The following is a 13,210-nucleotide window of genomic DNA, read 5'->3' as shown; positions in this document are numbered from 1 at the left end:
ATGGCAATTGAATCTCAATGTAGACAAGTGTAATGTGCTGTGAATACATAGAAAGAAAGAGCCCTTATCATTTAGCTACAAAATAGCAGGTCAGCAACTGGAAGCAGTTAATTACATAAATTATCTGGGAGTACGCATTACGAGTGATTTAAAATGGAATGATCATATAAAGTTGGTCGTCGGTAAAGCAGATGCCAGACAGATTCATTGGAAGAATCCTACGGAAATGCAATCCGAAAGCAAAGGAAGTAGGTTACAGTACGCTTGTTTGCCCACTGTTTGAATACTGCTCGGCAGTGAGGGATCCATACCAGATAGGGTTAATGGAAGAGAGTGAGGAGGTCCAACGGAGAGCAGCGTGCTTCGTTACAGGATCATTTGGTAATCGCGATGGCGTTACGGAGATGACAGATAAACTCCAGTGGAAGGACTCTGCAGGAGAGACGCTCAGTAGCTCGGTACGGGCTTTTGTTGAAGTTTCGAGAACATACCTTCACTGAAGAGTCAAGCAGTATATTGCTCCCTCCTACGTATATCTCGCGAAGAGACCATGAGGATAAAATCAAAGAGATTAGAGCCCACACAGAAGCATACCGACAATCCTTCTTTCCACAAACAATACGAGACTGGAATAGAAGGGAGAACCGATAGAGGTACTCAAGGTACCCTCCGCCACACACCGTCAGGTGGCTTGCGGAGTATGGATGTAGATGTAGATTAAAGTTGTACTAGGAGATTTTAACTGTCACGGTCTCGCATGGGGCTATAGAGAGACAAATGATGATGGCGAAATGCTGGAGATCTGGGCAGACTAGACTAAACTGAAATTGATACATGATCCAAAGTTGCCTGCATCATTTAACAGCGGAAGATGGAAACGAGGATACAATCCAGATAACATCTTTGTCTCCGAGAAGGTATCCCTGCAAACTGTAAAGCAAATCAAGGACCCAATTCCAAGAATGCAATACAGAGCAATAACCAGCTGCATTACGGCAGTAATCAAAACAGATGTAACGCCCTTCAAGAGACGCTTCAACTTCAAAAAAGCTCATTGGGAACTCTTCGCAGAGGACCTAGATAAATAAGGAGATCTTGGAAATTAAACCAGAAGTCGAATCATATGAAACTTTTATAGACCTCGTCAAGAAAATCTCTCGATGGTGCATACCTAGAGGGTGCCGCACTCAGTATATTGCTGGACTCAATGGTATCAGCAAGAAAGCTCTGAAAAAGTATGAAGAACTTTCAATAAGGACACCTTCTCAGAGGGAACGATCCAGGCAGGTGAGGTACTGATGTCTGGTATCTCCGAAGCGAGAAAGGAAAAGTGGTGCAACCTCCTACAAGAGACAGACATGAAGCACAGCAGTAGGAAGGCATGGAAACTGCTCAAAAGTCTCAGCAATGACCCAACAGAACCACAACCAAATTACAGTGAATTTACAACTGATCAGATAGCTCACCAACTGCTCATGAATGGAAAAACTAAAATGAAAATCAGGAATGGCAAAATCAAAAGAAAATTGAACGAGGAGATTAGCTTCCTACCTCGCCTGTTCTTCATTTAGGAGTTACAAGATGCCATCAACGATTTGAAAAACAATAAGGCCGCTGGCCTCGACGATCTAAGATCTGAGCAAATTAAACACTTTGGACAGAGGGTACAAGCATGGATCCTAGAGCTAATGAATAACTGTATTATAACAATGCAAATTCCTAAACTGTGGACGAAAGCTCGGGTTGTTGCATTACTTAAACCAGGGAAAGACCCAGCTGAAGCTAAAAATTTCCAGCCTGTCTCACTGCTTTGTCATCTATTTAAAGTGCTGGAGCGAATGATCATCAAACACATAGCTGATATGTGGACAAAGCCCTCATTAACGAACAAGCTGGATTTCGACCAGGAAAATCATGCTGTGGCCAAATCCTTAATCTCACACAGTACATCGAAGACGGCTATCAGAGAAGAGAAGTAACTGGGGTCGCATTCCTGGATCTCAGTGCCGCATATGACACAGTTAACCATAAGTTGCTTACCCAGAAAGTGTATAATGTCACTAAGGACTACACCCTTTCTATGTTCGTGCAATGCATGCTACAGAACAGACGCTACTATGTAACCTTACAATCTAAAAACAGCCGAGGGAGAACACAGAAAAATGGACTTGCACAGGGTAGTGTCTCGGCTCCAATATTATTTAACATCTATACGAATGACCTTCCCATCAGGCACCAGACACGAATGATCATTTATGCCGATGATGCAGCAGTGGCCACACAAGATAAAACCTTTGAACAAGTGGAGGAGAATCTCACTCGAGCCTTAATCTCAAGTATTTGCCTTCCATCTTAGGAACAAACAAGCCAAACCGAAACTCCGAGTCATGTGGCAAGAGAAAGAGCTGAACCATACAAACAGCCCAAAGGTACCTGGGAGTAACATTGGACAGAGCGCTTACTTTTAAGCAGCACTGTCACAACCCCCCCCCCCCCCCCCCCCCAAAAAAAAGGTCTGTGCCAGGAACAACATACTGCGGAAGCTAACAGGTTCATCGTGGTGAGCTCAACCACACGTTTTGCGCACCACAGGTCTGGCGCTGAGTATCTCAGCAGCAGAATACGTGAGGCCAGTTTGGAGGAACTCTGCTCACACTAAGCAAGTTGAAGTCGCCGTAAACGAAACTGTACGTATTGCCACAGGATTCCTCAAACCAACTCCCAAAGACAAAATTTATCCCATCATAGGCATAGCACCACCCACTATCCGCAGACAAGTAGCTCCCGAGACCGAAAGATCAAAACAAAAGAATGGTTCTCGATACCCAATGCATATGCACCGAAAACAACGCGTCTGGCTGAAATCCCGCAGTAGTTTCACTGAAACTACTGAAGAGCTCACCACCAAGCCCGTCACAAGGCAGCCTGTCTCTTTGGGAAGAAATGGTGCCACTCTCCACAATGGAACTACTTGAGGGGGGATCTGCAGGATTTCAACTACCTTTTACAACTTGGAGGTCATTAAACCGGATGTGCACTGGAGTAACTGGGTGCAAATCAAACCTATTTAAATGGGGCTACAGTGATAGCGATAGGTGTGAATGCGGAGCAATACAGGACTTGGACCACCTATTGATTTTGCCCAGATATGTCTATAACATGCACTAAAGATGATATTTTGAAAATCAATGACAAAGCAACCTACGTTGCTAGCTACTGGGAAGGGAAAATATAATTGGTGCATTGGATACGGAAGAAGAAATGATCATACAGGTGGAGTTAATGACAGAGTAACTAGCAATCATAGACTTTGTTAGTTTTTATGACATAACTCTGTTTCTTCTAACCTCCCATACTCGAGCCGTACAAATTCAGACACTTTCTCTCATCTTCAACAACTTCCTATTCAATTATTCTCAGCAATCTATCACAACTCTGGTAAGTTTCTTTTTGAACACCACTGGAACAAGTCTCAAAACACTTAGTGTTCTACCTTTGCAGAAACTATCAATAACATCTCTTTCCTCAGATACACCACGATTTCTAGCTGAGGTCCGTCTTGCCAATGGGAATCCATAATATCTTTGATTAATGGCGGAATGTATAACGTCTCCTCGGTTACCAGGCTGGTGTGTCCCCTCGACCATCTTTGCTATGATTACATTTACCAGAAGATCCTGCAGAGGGCAGCCCACATTTTAATGACCCCGTCAGTGGGTAATGACTTTTTCTCTTTTGTTACTTTTATCATGAATGTTCCTCTTCATAAAATCAAAATAATCTTTGTTGTTTTCTCAAAGACCGAACTCCTAACAATTATACATTTCATACAAGTTTTCCGTACAAAGTAATCAAGTCTCAAAGCCACTGGCTATAAGTGATGTTATGCCAGAAACAACGGGCACGGCTTCTGCTATTTAACTGCCAGCAGCTGAGCCATTTTCAGCAGTGTGTTCTCAATGTAAGCAGGGACAGACCTGCTGAGCCTTTTTACTCCATTATTATATATTACTGTCCATTTTGATTGTAAGTAAAGTAATACGTTTTATTCCTCTTCACAGAATGTAGATCTGATGGTTGTCTCTGTCGCAGATCGAAACCAGTTATCCACAAATAAAAAGTAACACCTCATATACGTACACGACTGTGTTTACTAAATAATTAAAGTGTTCTGTTTTCTCACTAATATCCTTGATGGTGCAGTGCTTGATGGGGGGAGGAGTGAAAGAGTATTTTAAGTTGCTGCCCTTTTGCTGCATTGTGCAATTTAGTAAAATAACACTCATCTTTTATAGAGAGAAGTTATTAAGACTTACCCAATATCTTTTCCTTGCTGTAATAGTGTCCAAATTCCATTGCTTCCTCGATAATCAGGAATTTGTGCTGCAGTACTTATGCCTGCTCCAGTGTATACAACAAGGTGGTGTGAATTTCTTAAGGCTTCTGCTAAAGTGTGACATTTCTCTGTTAGAACTTCTGGGGGATCCTCAATTTCCTTTGATCGCTCTTTCAGTTTCTGCCTTGTTTCAATCCTACACAAAAAACATGCTTTTCAATACAAGTGTGACATAAATAAATAAATAAATATATTAGATTGGTGCATAAGTACATAGCGTTACCCCATGAGTTTAATAAGCACAACAGAGGCGCGTAAGAGGGACTTTAGTCATCAATAATACACTCTCCTCAGTATTTAAACAGTCTGTGAATAATGGGGCAACTTTTAGATTCTGATAGATCAGAAATCACATGGTTGAGGCAAACAACTCATCGAGCCATGTGGGGTCAATCCATATGAAGTGGTCCAGTGATGGTTGCTTGACCATTTTTAAATATTTTAATAATCTTGCACCTTTATTCAATGGCGGCCATTTTCATTTGTAAGCGTACGTCGATGTTTCAGTTTAGAGACATTAGTAAAAATATGAGTATCTCTGCGCTGGGTTGTTACTACATTGCAACTGACATGATTGTTTTTAGAAAAGTGTCCTCTACAACATTGTCTATTACACAAAATACCCTAAATTCAAAAATAACTAGTCTAAATGACCTCCAAAGTTTGGTATCCAAATTTTCAAAAATCCCCTTTTTAGGTCCAAAAATAACAAACAAGGAGTGATATATGAGAGCCTATTTTTTTCCTATATATACACTACTAGCCTCATATAGAGCAAGAACACTTACAAATGTTTCCTTAATTTTGTATGAATTTTTGAAATTCGAAAATTTTCATTTTTTGGTAAGTTTGGGGTTAGTTATCTCAGGTGAGACTGAATATAAAAATATGATTTTTGCACCATACTGTAAAAATTTCAACATTGATATCTGACTGAACAAAGATATGAATTTTTGAAAATTAGGAAATAATTCACATTACTCTACAACTGACTGTTGCCTGTTAAAATGGTTTATTGTTTCATTGTAATCAAATTTAATTTTGACATATTTAGTTAATACTTTCACCCAATATTAATTTAGTTTATTTATTTTTAGTAATGCAATATAAACAATAGGAGCTTTCGCTTTTGTTCTGTGGTAATAAGTATGCCCATTTACGTTTAGATTTATTGTCAATAAAGAAGTACATTATTGCTGGGTGTGGCATTGTTGTAGTCAGTCTGTTCTGAAACCTCTGTTAGAGTGGATGCACATACTCCATCGAGAGTGTAAAATGTGTTGTGTGTTTTGTTCTGTGTGTAATTTGTAATTAATTTTGAGAGGTAAACTGGAATGCAATAACATGGATGAACAGTGCTCTGTTGGACAGATAGCAAGTGAACTGTGTCACAGAACAGTTTACGGTTTAGTTTCAAAAAACTTGAAAAATGTGAATGACTTAGATGAAGTCAGATAAACTTTGTTTAAATTTCAAGTTCTTCTGTAACATCAGTGTGTGAGTATCATGAGAAGAAATGTATTCTGAATTACAACCTCATTTTTGGAAGTAAGTGCTGGGATCCACTTACAGTCCATAAAAAGCCTATTACTATAGGTTTGAGGGATTAAAACTTGAACATTTGTCCTTGTTATGTAAAAGTGAAACAGCTTCCCAAGTGAGATGTAATGTGATTGCTGGAAATTCCCTGTGCCCAAATTGTTACTCAAAAATATCTGTTGTGAATCCAGAACCAAAATCATGTAACCTTGTTAATGACATTTATATTTCTAATGAGGAAGCTGTTAGCATATTGGATTTTGCTTGTTCTAAGTTAGACATATCTCCTGCTTCGAAAATAATAATATTAAGTAGGAGAAAAAGAAAAGCAACTGTTGAAAATAAGGTACAACAACTTTCAGACAAAATTAGAAAAGACTTGGAGTCATGCTTTAATAATACAGATACAAACATTATGTCTAAAGACGAAGAAAACCTACCACCAGCGTCATCTGACACTGAATATTTCAGCTTAATAGAGAAATTAAAAATTAAATGTTCAGTGACATCTAAAGATAAAACAGTTAAAATTTTAAGTTTGCTCCCTGACTCATGGTCAAGAGAAAAAATAGTCCATGAATTAAACGTTTCTCATCATTCAGTTAAACTAACCTGAAAATTAGAGAAAGAGCAAGGCATTCTTCCAGTTTTAGGAAAGAAGAAAGGAGAAGGTATAAGTGAAGAAACAATTAAAAAGATCCAGCAGTTTTTTGAAGACGAAGAAAACAGTATAATGTGCCCAGGTGGCAAAGATAGCAAAAGAGTTGTTACAAACGGGGTTAAAGTAACAAAGCAGAAACTGCTGTCAAATTTAAATGAACTTTATGTAGCTCTCAAAAATTCTCATCCTGAATGCAAAATTGGAAGGTCAAAATTTTGTGACCTTCGCCCTAAGTGGTGTATTTTGGCTGGATCCTACAGGACACACTCCATATGTGTTTGTTTATATCATCAAAATGTCAAACTGATGATTGCAGGTGCAAAACTCAGTGATTTTAATTACAAAGAGTTAGTAGATTTAATGGTCTGTGACACTAACCGTTATGACTGCATGATGAGTTTGTGTAATAAATGCCCTGGTAAGGAAACCGCTATTGAATTGTTTCATGAATATGATGAGGAAATGCCAGACATACCTTCAAACAGTGGGTCACAACTGACAGGGCAGAAATGATAACAGTGGTTAAACTTCAGGAAGAGTAATTGGAATCTTTAATTGATAACTTACAAAAACTCAAGTCACCACTGTGTTTCTAAAATACAAAGCAAGTTTTTCAAGGACAAAAAAAGCACAACTTCACGAAACTGAATGCACAGTGCTAGCTGATTTTGCAGAAAATTTTACATTTGTGATTCAGGATGCAATACAAGGATACCACTGGGTCAATGACCATGCAACAGTGCATCTAATTGTTCTCTGCTTTAAAAATGAGAAAGATGAAGTTTGCAGTTCTTCAATATGCATTCAAAGCGACTACTTAGAGCACAACACTATGGCTGTACGTGTTTCAAAAGCATGTAATAAATTACCTAAAAGAAAATTTTCCCAAGGTTGAGAAGCTGATATACTTCTCAGGTGGAAGTGGTAGTCAGTATAAGAACAAAAAGAATTTTTCAAATCTGTGCAACCACAAAGTAGACTTTGTGCTGGAGGCTGAATGGCACTTTTTTGCGTCTTGCCATGGTAAAAATGCATGTGATTGAGTAGGAGGTACAACAAAATGTGAAGTAAGTAAAACCAGCATACAAAGACCAACTACAGACCAAATTCTCACACAACAAGACATGTATGTCTTTTGCAAGGATAATATTAAAATCATTACCTATTTTCTGATCAAGAAAGAAGAAGTGGTTCTGCATACGAAAACAACATTTCAAACCAGATTTGAAACTGTATAGCTCTAAAAGGAACAAGGCATTTCCACAAATTCCTTGGCATTGCAGAAAACTTAGTTCAATACCACGTAACATCAGAAACAAAAATTTATGAGGATCATTGTGTCAGTAAAATTATAATCTCTGTCTTTAACATTGAATGACATAGAAGCATGTGTGTATGATGGACAGTGGTGGCTTGCAGAGGTTGAAAGAATAAGTTTGGAAAACAATGATGTTTTTGTGCATTTTTACCACCCTACTGGCCCAAGAACATCATTCAAGAAATCTACTAATGACAAAGCTTGGATACCAATGAAAAATGTTTTAAGAAAACTGTAAGGGCTTGAACTTACCACAGCAACTGGAAGGTCTTATTCTGTATCACAGAAGCTGTCTGAAGAAATGAAATAAGTGTTCTTAACATTCACCACCATGTTTAGGAACAGTCGCATCTCGCAGGATGTTAATTGAAAATATTTAAAAATGGGATGAGAAGTTCCGCCTTATGCAATACACCTTATTTCTTTTGTTTCACCCATACATGTTTCAGCACTTTTGTGCTATCATCAGTGGGTTCTATTTATTTTTAACTTACATTATATTATTGTCCTCTTGTTTTGGTAGCTGTTATGCTACACAATACAACATGTCATAGTTTTGAAGTTGTGGTAGGTTTTCCTGTTTTGTTGGCGAAGTAAATGGGCTTACTTCTTTGCCTGTGTTCGTGTGGCAATGCAGTTTATCGATTATTCAGAACATAGGCGGAGTTTTCGCTGCCATTACGTGTTGTTGTAATGGCAGCGAAAACTCCGCCTATGTTTTGAATAATCGATAAACTGCATTGCCACACGAACACAGGCAAAGAAGTAAGCCCATTTACTTCGCCAACAAAACAGGAAAACCTACCACAACTTCAAAACTATGACATGTTGTATATTGTGTAGCATAACAGCTACCAAAACAAGAGGACAATAATATAATGTAAGTTAAAAATAAATAGAACCCACTGATGATAGCACAAAAGTGCTGAAACATGTATGGGTGAAACAAAAGAAATAAGGTGTATTGCATAAGGCGGAACTTCTCATCCCATTTTCTTAGCAAGCACGGAGACAACAAGAAGAACTGCACCACAAGATGAAAATATTTATTTTAAGTATGTCAAAATAATATAAATGTTAATTTCAGTGATGTTACCACCTTTTGTATATAATTTAGTACCTTACTTCAATAATAACTGATTATATCCCACCAATATCACACATGAATAGGCAACAGCCATAAGATCAGTAATGCGAATTAGCTCCTAATTTTCAAAAAATTCATATCTTTGTTCACAGTCAGATATGAATGTTGAAATTTTTACAGTACATTGCTATCATATAGGTGTACAAATGGTGCAAAACTCATATTTTTATATTCAGAGCCACCTGAGATAACTAACCCCAAACTTTACGAAAAATGAAAATTTTCAAATTTCAAAAATTCATACAAAATTAAGGAAACATTTGTAAGTGTTCTTGCTCTATATCAGGCTAGTAGTGTATGATATCTAACTATAGGAAAAAACAGACCCTCATAAATCACTCCTTGTTTGTTATTTTTGGACCTAAAAAGTCGATTTTTGAAAATTTGGATACCAAACTTTGGAGGTCATTTTGACTGGTTATTTTTGAACTTACAGTATTTTGTGTAACCGACAATGTTGTACAGGGCACTTTTCTAAAAACAATTATATCAATTGTAATGTAGTAACAACCCAAGGAGAAAATATAATAATGCAGTAAATGAAGCAGGCAAAAAGGAATACAAACGTTTCAAAAATGAGATCGACAGGAAGTGCAAAATGGCTAAGCAGGGATGGCTAGAGGACAAATGTAAGGATGTAGAGGCTTATCTCACTAGGGGTAAGATAGATACAGCCTACAGGAAAATTAAAGAGACCTTTGGAGAAAAGAGAACCACTTGCATGAATATCAAGAGCTTTGACAAAACCCAGTTCTAAGCAAAGAAGAGAAAGCAAAAGGATGGAAAGAGTATATAGAGGGTCTATACAAGGGCGATGTACTTGAGGACAATATTATGGAAATGGAAGAGGATGTAGATGAAGATGAAATGGGAGATACGATACTGCGTGAAGAGTTTGACAGAACACTGAAAGACGTGAGTCGAAACAAGGCCCCCGGGGTAGACAACATTCCATTAGAACTACTGACAGCCGTGGGAGAGCCAGTCCTGACAAAACTCTACCATCTGGTGAGCAAGATGTATGAGACAGGCGAAATACCCTCAGACTTCAAGAAGAATATAATAATTCCAATCCCAAAGAAAGCAGGTGTTGACAGATGTGAAAATTACCAAACTATCAGTTTAATAAGTCACAGCTGCAAAATACTAACACGAATTCTTTACAGACGAATGGAAAAACTGATAGAAGCCGACCTTGGGGAAGATCAGTTTGGATTCCGTAGAAATGTTGGAACACGTGAGGCAATACTGACCTTACTACTTATCTTAGAAAATAGATTAAGGAAAGGCAAACCTACATTTCTAGCAGATGTGGACTTAGAGAAAGCTTTTGACAATGTTGATTAGAATACTCTCTTTCAAATTCTGAAGGTGGCAGGAGTAAAATACAGGGAGCGAAATGCTATTTAAAATTTGTACAGAAACCAGATGACGTTATAAGAGTCGAGGGGTATGAAAAGGAAGCAGTGGTTGGGAAGGGAGTGAGACAGGGTTGTAGCCTCTCCCCAATGTTATTCAATCTGTACATTTAGCTAGCAATAAAGGAAACAAAAGAAAAGTTCGGAGCAGGTATTAAAGTCCATGGAGAAGAAATAAAAACTTTGATGACATTGTAATTCTGTCAGAGACAGCAAAGAACTTTGAAGAGCAGTTGAATGGAATGGACAGTGTCTTGAAAAATGGGTATAAGATGAACATCAATAAAAGCAAAACGAGGATAATGGTATGTAGTCGAATTATGTTGGGGGAATTAGATTAGGAAATGAGACACTTAAAGTAGTAAAGGAGTTTTGCTATTAGGGGAGCAAAATAACTGATGATGGTCGAAATAGAGAGGATAAAAAATGTAGACTGGCAACGGCAAGGAAAGCCTTTCTGAAGAAGAAAAATTTTTTAACATTAAGTATAGATTTAAATGTCAGGAAGTCATATCTGAAAGTATTTGTATGGAGTGTAGCCATGTATGGAAGTGAAACATGGACGATAAATAGTTTAGACAAGAAGAGAATAGAAGCTTTCGAAATGTGGTGCTACAGAAGAATGCTGAAGATTAGATGGGTAGATCACATAACTAATGAGGAGGTATTGAATAGAACTGGGGACAAGAGGAGCTTGTGGCACAACTTGACTAGAAGAAGGGATCGGTTGGTAGGACATGTTCTGAGACATTGAGGGAACACCAATTTAGTATTGGAGGGGAACGTGGAGGGTAAAAATCGTAGAGGGAGACCAAGAGATGAATACACTAAGCAGATTCAGAACAATGTAGGCTGCAGTAGGTACTGGGAGATGAAGAAGCTTGCACAGGGTAGAGTAGCATGGAGAGCTGCATCAAGCCAGTCTCAGGAATGAAGACGACAACAACAACAACCAAGTGCAGAGATATTAATATTTTTGATAACATCTCTAAACTGAAACATTGTCGCGTGCTTACAAACAAAAATGGCCGCCATTCAGCAAAGGTGAAATGTAAATTTTTAAAAAAAAATTGTTTTGAACTTCTCAGGTATAGGGTGGTGGTGGTTGTCGTTGTTGTTGTTGTTGTGGTCTTCAGTCCTGAGACTGGTCTGATGCAGCTCTCCATGCTAATCTATCCTGTGCAAGCTCCTTCATCTCCCAGTACCTACTGCAACCTACATCCTTCTGAATCTGCTTAGTGTATTCATCTCTTGGTCTCCCTCTACGATTTTTACCCTCCACACTACCCTCCAATGCTAAATTTGTGATCCCTCGATGCCTCAGGACATGTCCTACCAACCGATCCCTTCTTCTAGTCAAGCAGTGCCACAAACTTCTCTTCTCCCCAATTCTATTCAATACCTCCTCATAAATATAAAATCAAATAGGGGTAATGCAGGAGTAGGTTTAATAATGAATAAAAAAATAGGAGTGCGGGTTAGCTACTACAAACAGCATAGTGAACGCATTATTGTGGCCAAGATAGACACAAAGCCCATGCCTACTACAGTAGTACAAGTTTATATGCCAACTACCTCTGCAGATGATGAAGAAATAGATGAAATGTATGACGAGATAAAAGAAATTATTCAGGTAGTGAAGGGAGACGAAAATTTAATAGTCATGGGTGACTGGAATTCGTCAGTAGGAAAAGGGAGAGAAGGAAACATAGTAGGTGAATGTGGATTGGGGGGAAGGAATGAAAGAGGAAGCCACCTTGTAGAATTTTGCACAGAGCATAACTTAATCATAGCCAACACTTGGTTCAAGAATCATAAAAGAAGGTTGTATACCTGGAAGAATCCTGGAGATACTAAAAGGTGTCAGATAGATTATATAATGGTAAGACAGAGATTTAGGAACCAGGTTTTAAATTGTAAGACATTTCCTGGGGCAGATGTGGATTCTGACCACAATCTATTGGTTATGAACTGCAGATTGAAACTGAAGAAACTGCAAAAAGGTGGGAATTTAAGGAGATGGGACCTGGATAAACTGACTAAACCAGAGGTTGTACAGAGTTTCAGGGAGAGCATAAGGGAACAATTGACAGGAATGGGGGAAAGAAATACAGTAGAAGAAGAATGGGTAGCTCTGAGGGATGAAGTAGTGGAGGCAGCAGAGGATCAAGTAGGTAAAAAGACGAGGGCTAATAGAAATCCTTGGGTAACAGAAGAAATATTGAATTTAATTGATGAAAGGAGAAAATATAAAAATGCAGTAAATGAAGCAGCCAAAAAGGAATACAAACGTCTCAAAAATGATATCGACAGGAAGTGCAAAATGGCTAAGCAGGAATGGCTAGAGGACAAATGTAAGGATGTAGAGGCTTGTGTCACTAGGGGTAAGATAGATGCTGCCTACAGGAAAATTAAAGAGACCTTTGGAGAGAAGAGAACCACTTGTATGAATATCAAGAGCTCAGATGGCAACCCAGTTCTAAGCAAAGAAGGGAAGGCAGAAAGGTGGAAGGAGTATATAGAGGGTTTATACAAGGGCGATGTACTTGAGGACAATATTATGGAAATGGAAGAGGATGTAGATGAAGACGAAATGGGAGATAAGATACTGCGTGAAGAGTTTGACAGAGCACTGAAAGACCTGAATCGAAACAAGGCCCCGGGAGTAGACAACATTCCATTTGAACTATTGATGGCCTCGGGAGAGCCAGTCATGACAAAACTCTACCAT

At 38.5% G+C, this 13,210-nt stretch overlaps 1 protein-coding gene across 1 annotated transcript in view; it reads right to left on the bottom strand.

The window, feature by feature from the left end:
* LOC126161298 (uncharacterized) overlaps positions 1-13,210 on the bottom strand; it is a 211,512-nt gene that overhangs the window by 128,138 nt on the left and 70,164 nt on the right. The window contains exon 3 of the mRNA XM_049917042.1: positions 4,317-4,532. Coding sequence (XP_049772999.1) covers positions 4,317-4,532 — 216 coding nt within the window. The remainder of the gene's footprint in view (positions 1-4,316; positions 4,533-13,210) is intronic.

This window comes from Schistocerca cancellata, chromosome 2 (assembly GCF_023864275.1).
Source record: "Schistocerca cancellata isolate TAMUIC-IGC-003103 chromosome 2, iqSchCanc2.1, whole genome shotgun sequence".
NCBI lineage: Eukaryota > Metazoa > Arthropoda > Insecta > Orthoptera > Acrididae > Schistocerca > Schistocerca cancellata.
Note: the sequence above shows the minus strand (reverse complement) of the source record. Positions and strands in the feature narration are given on the sequence as shown.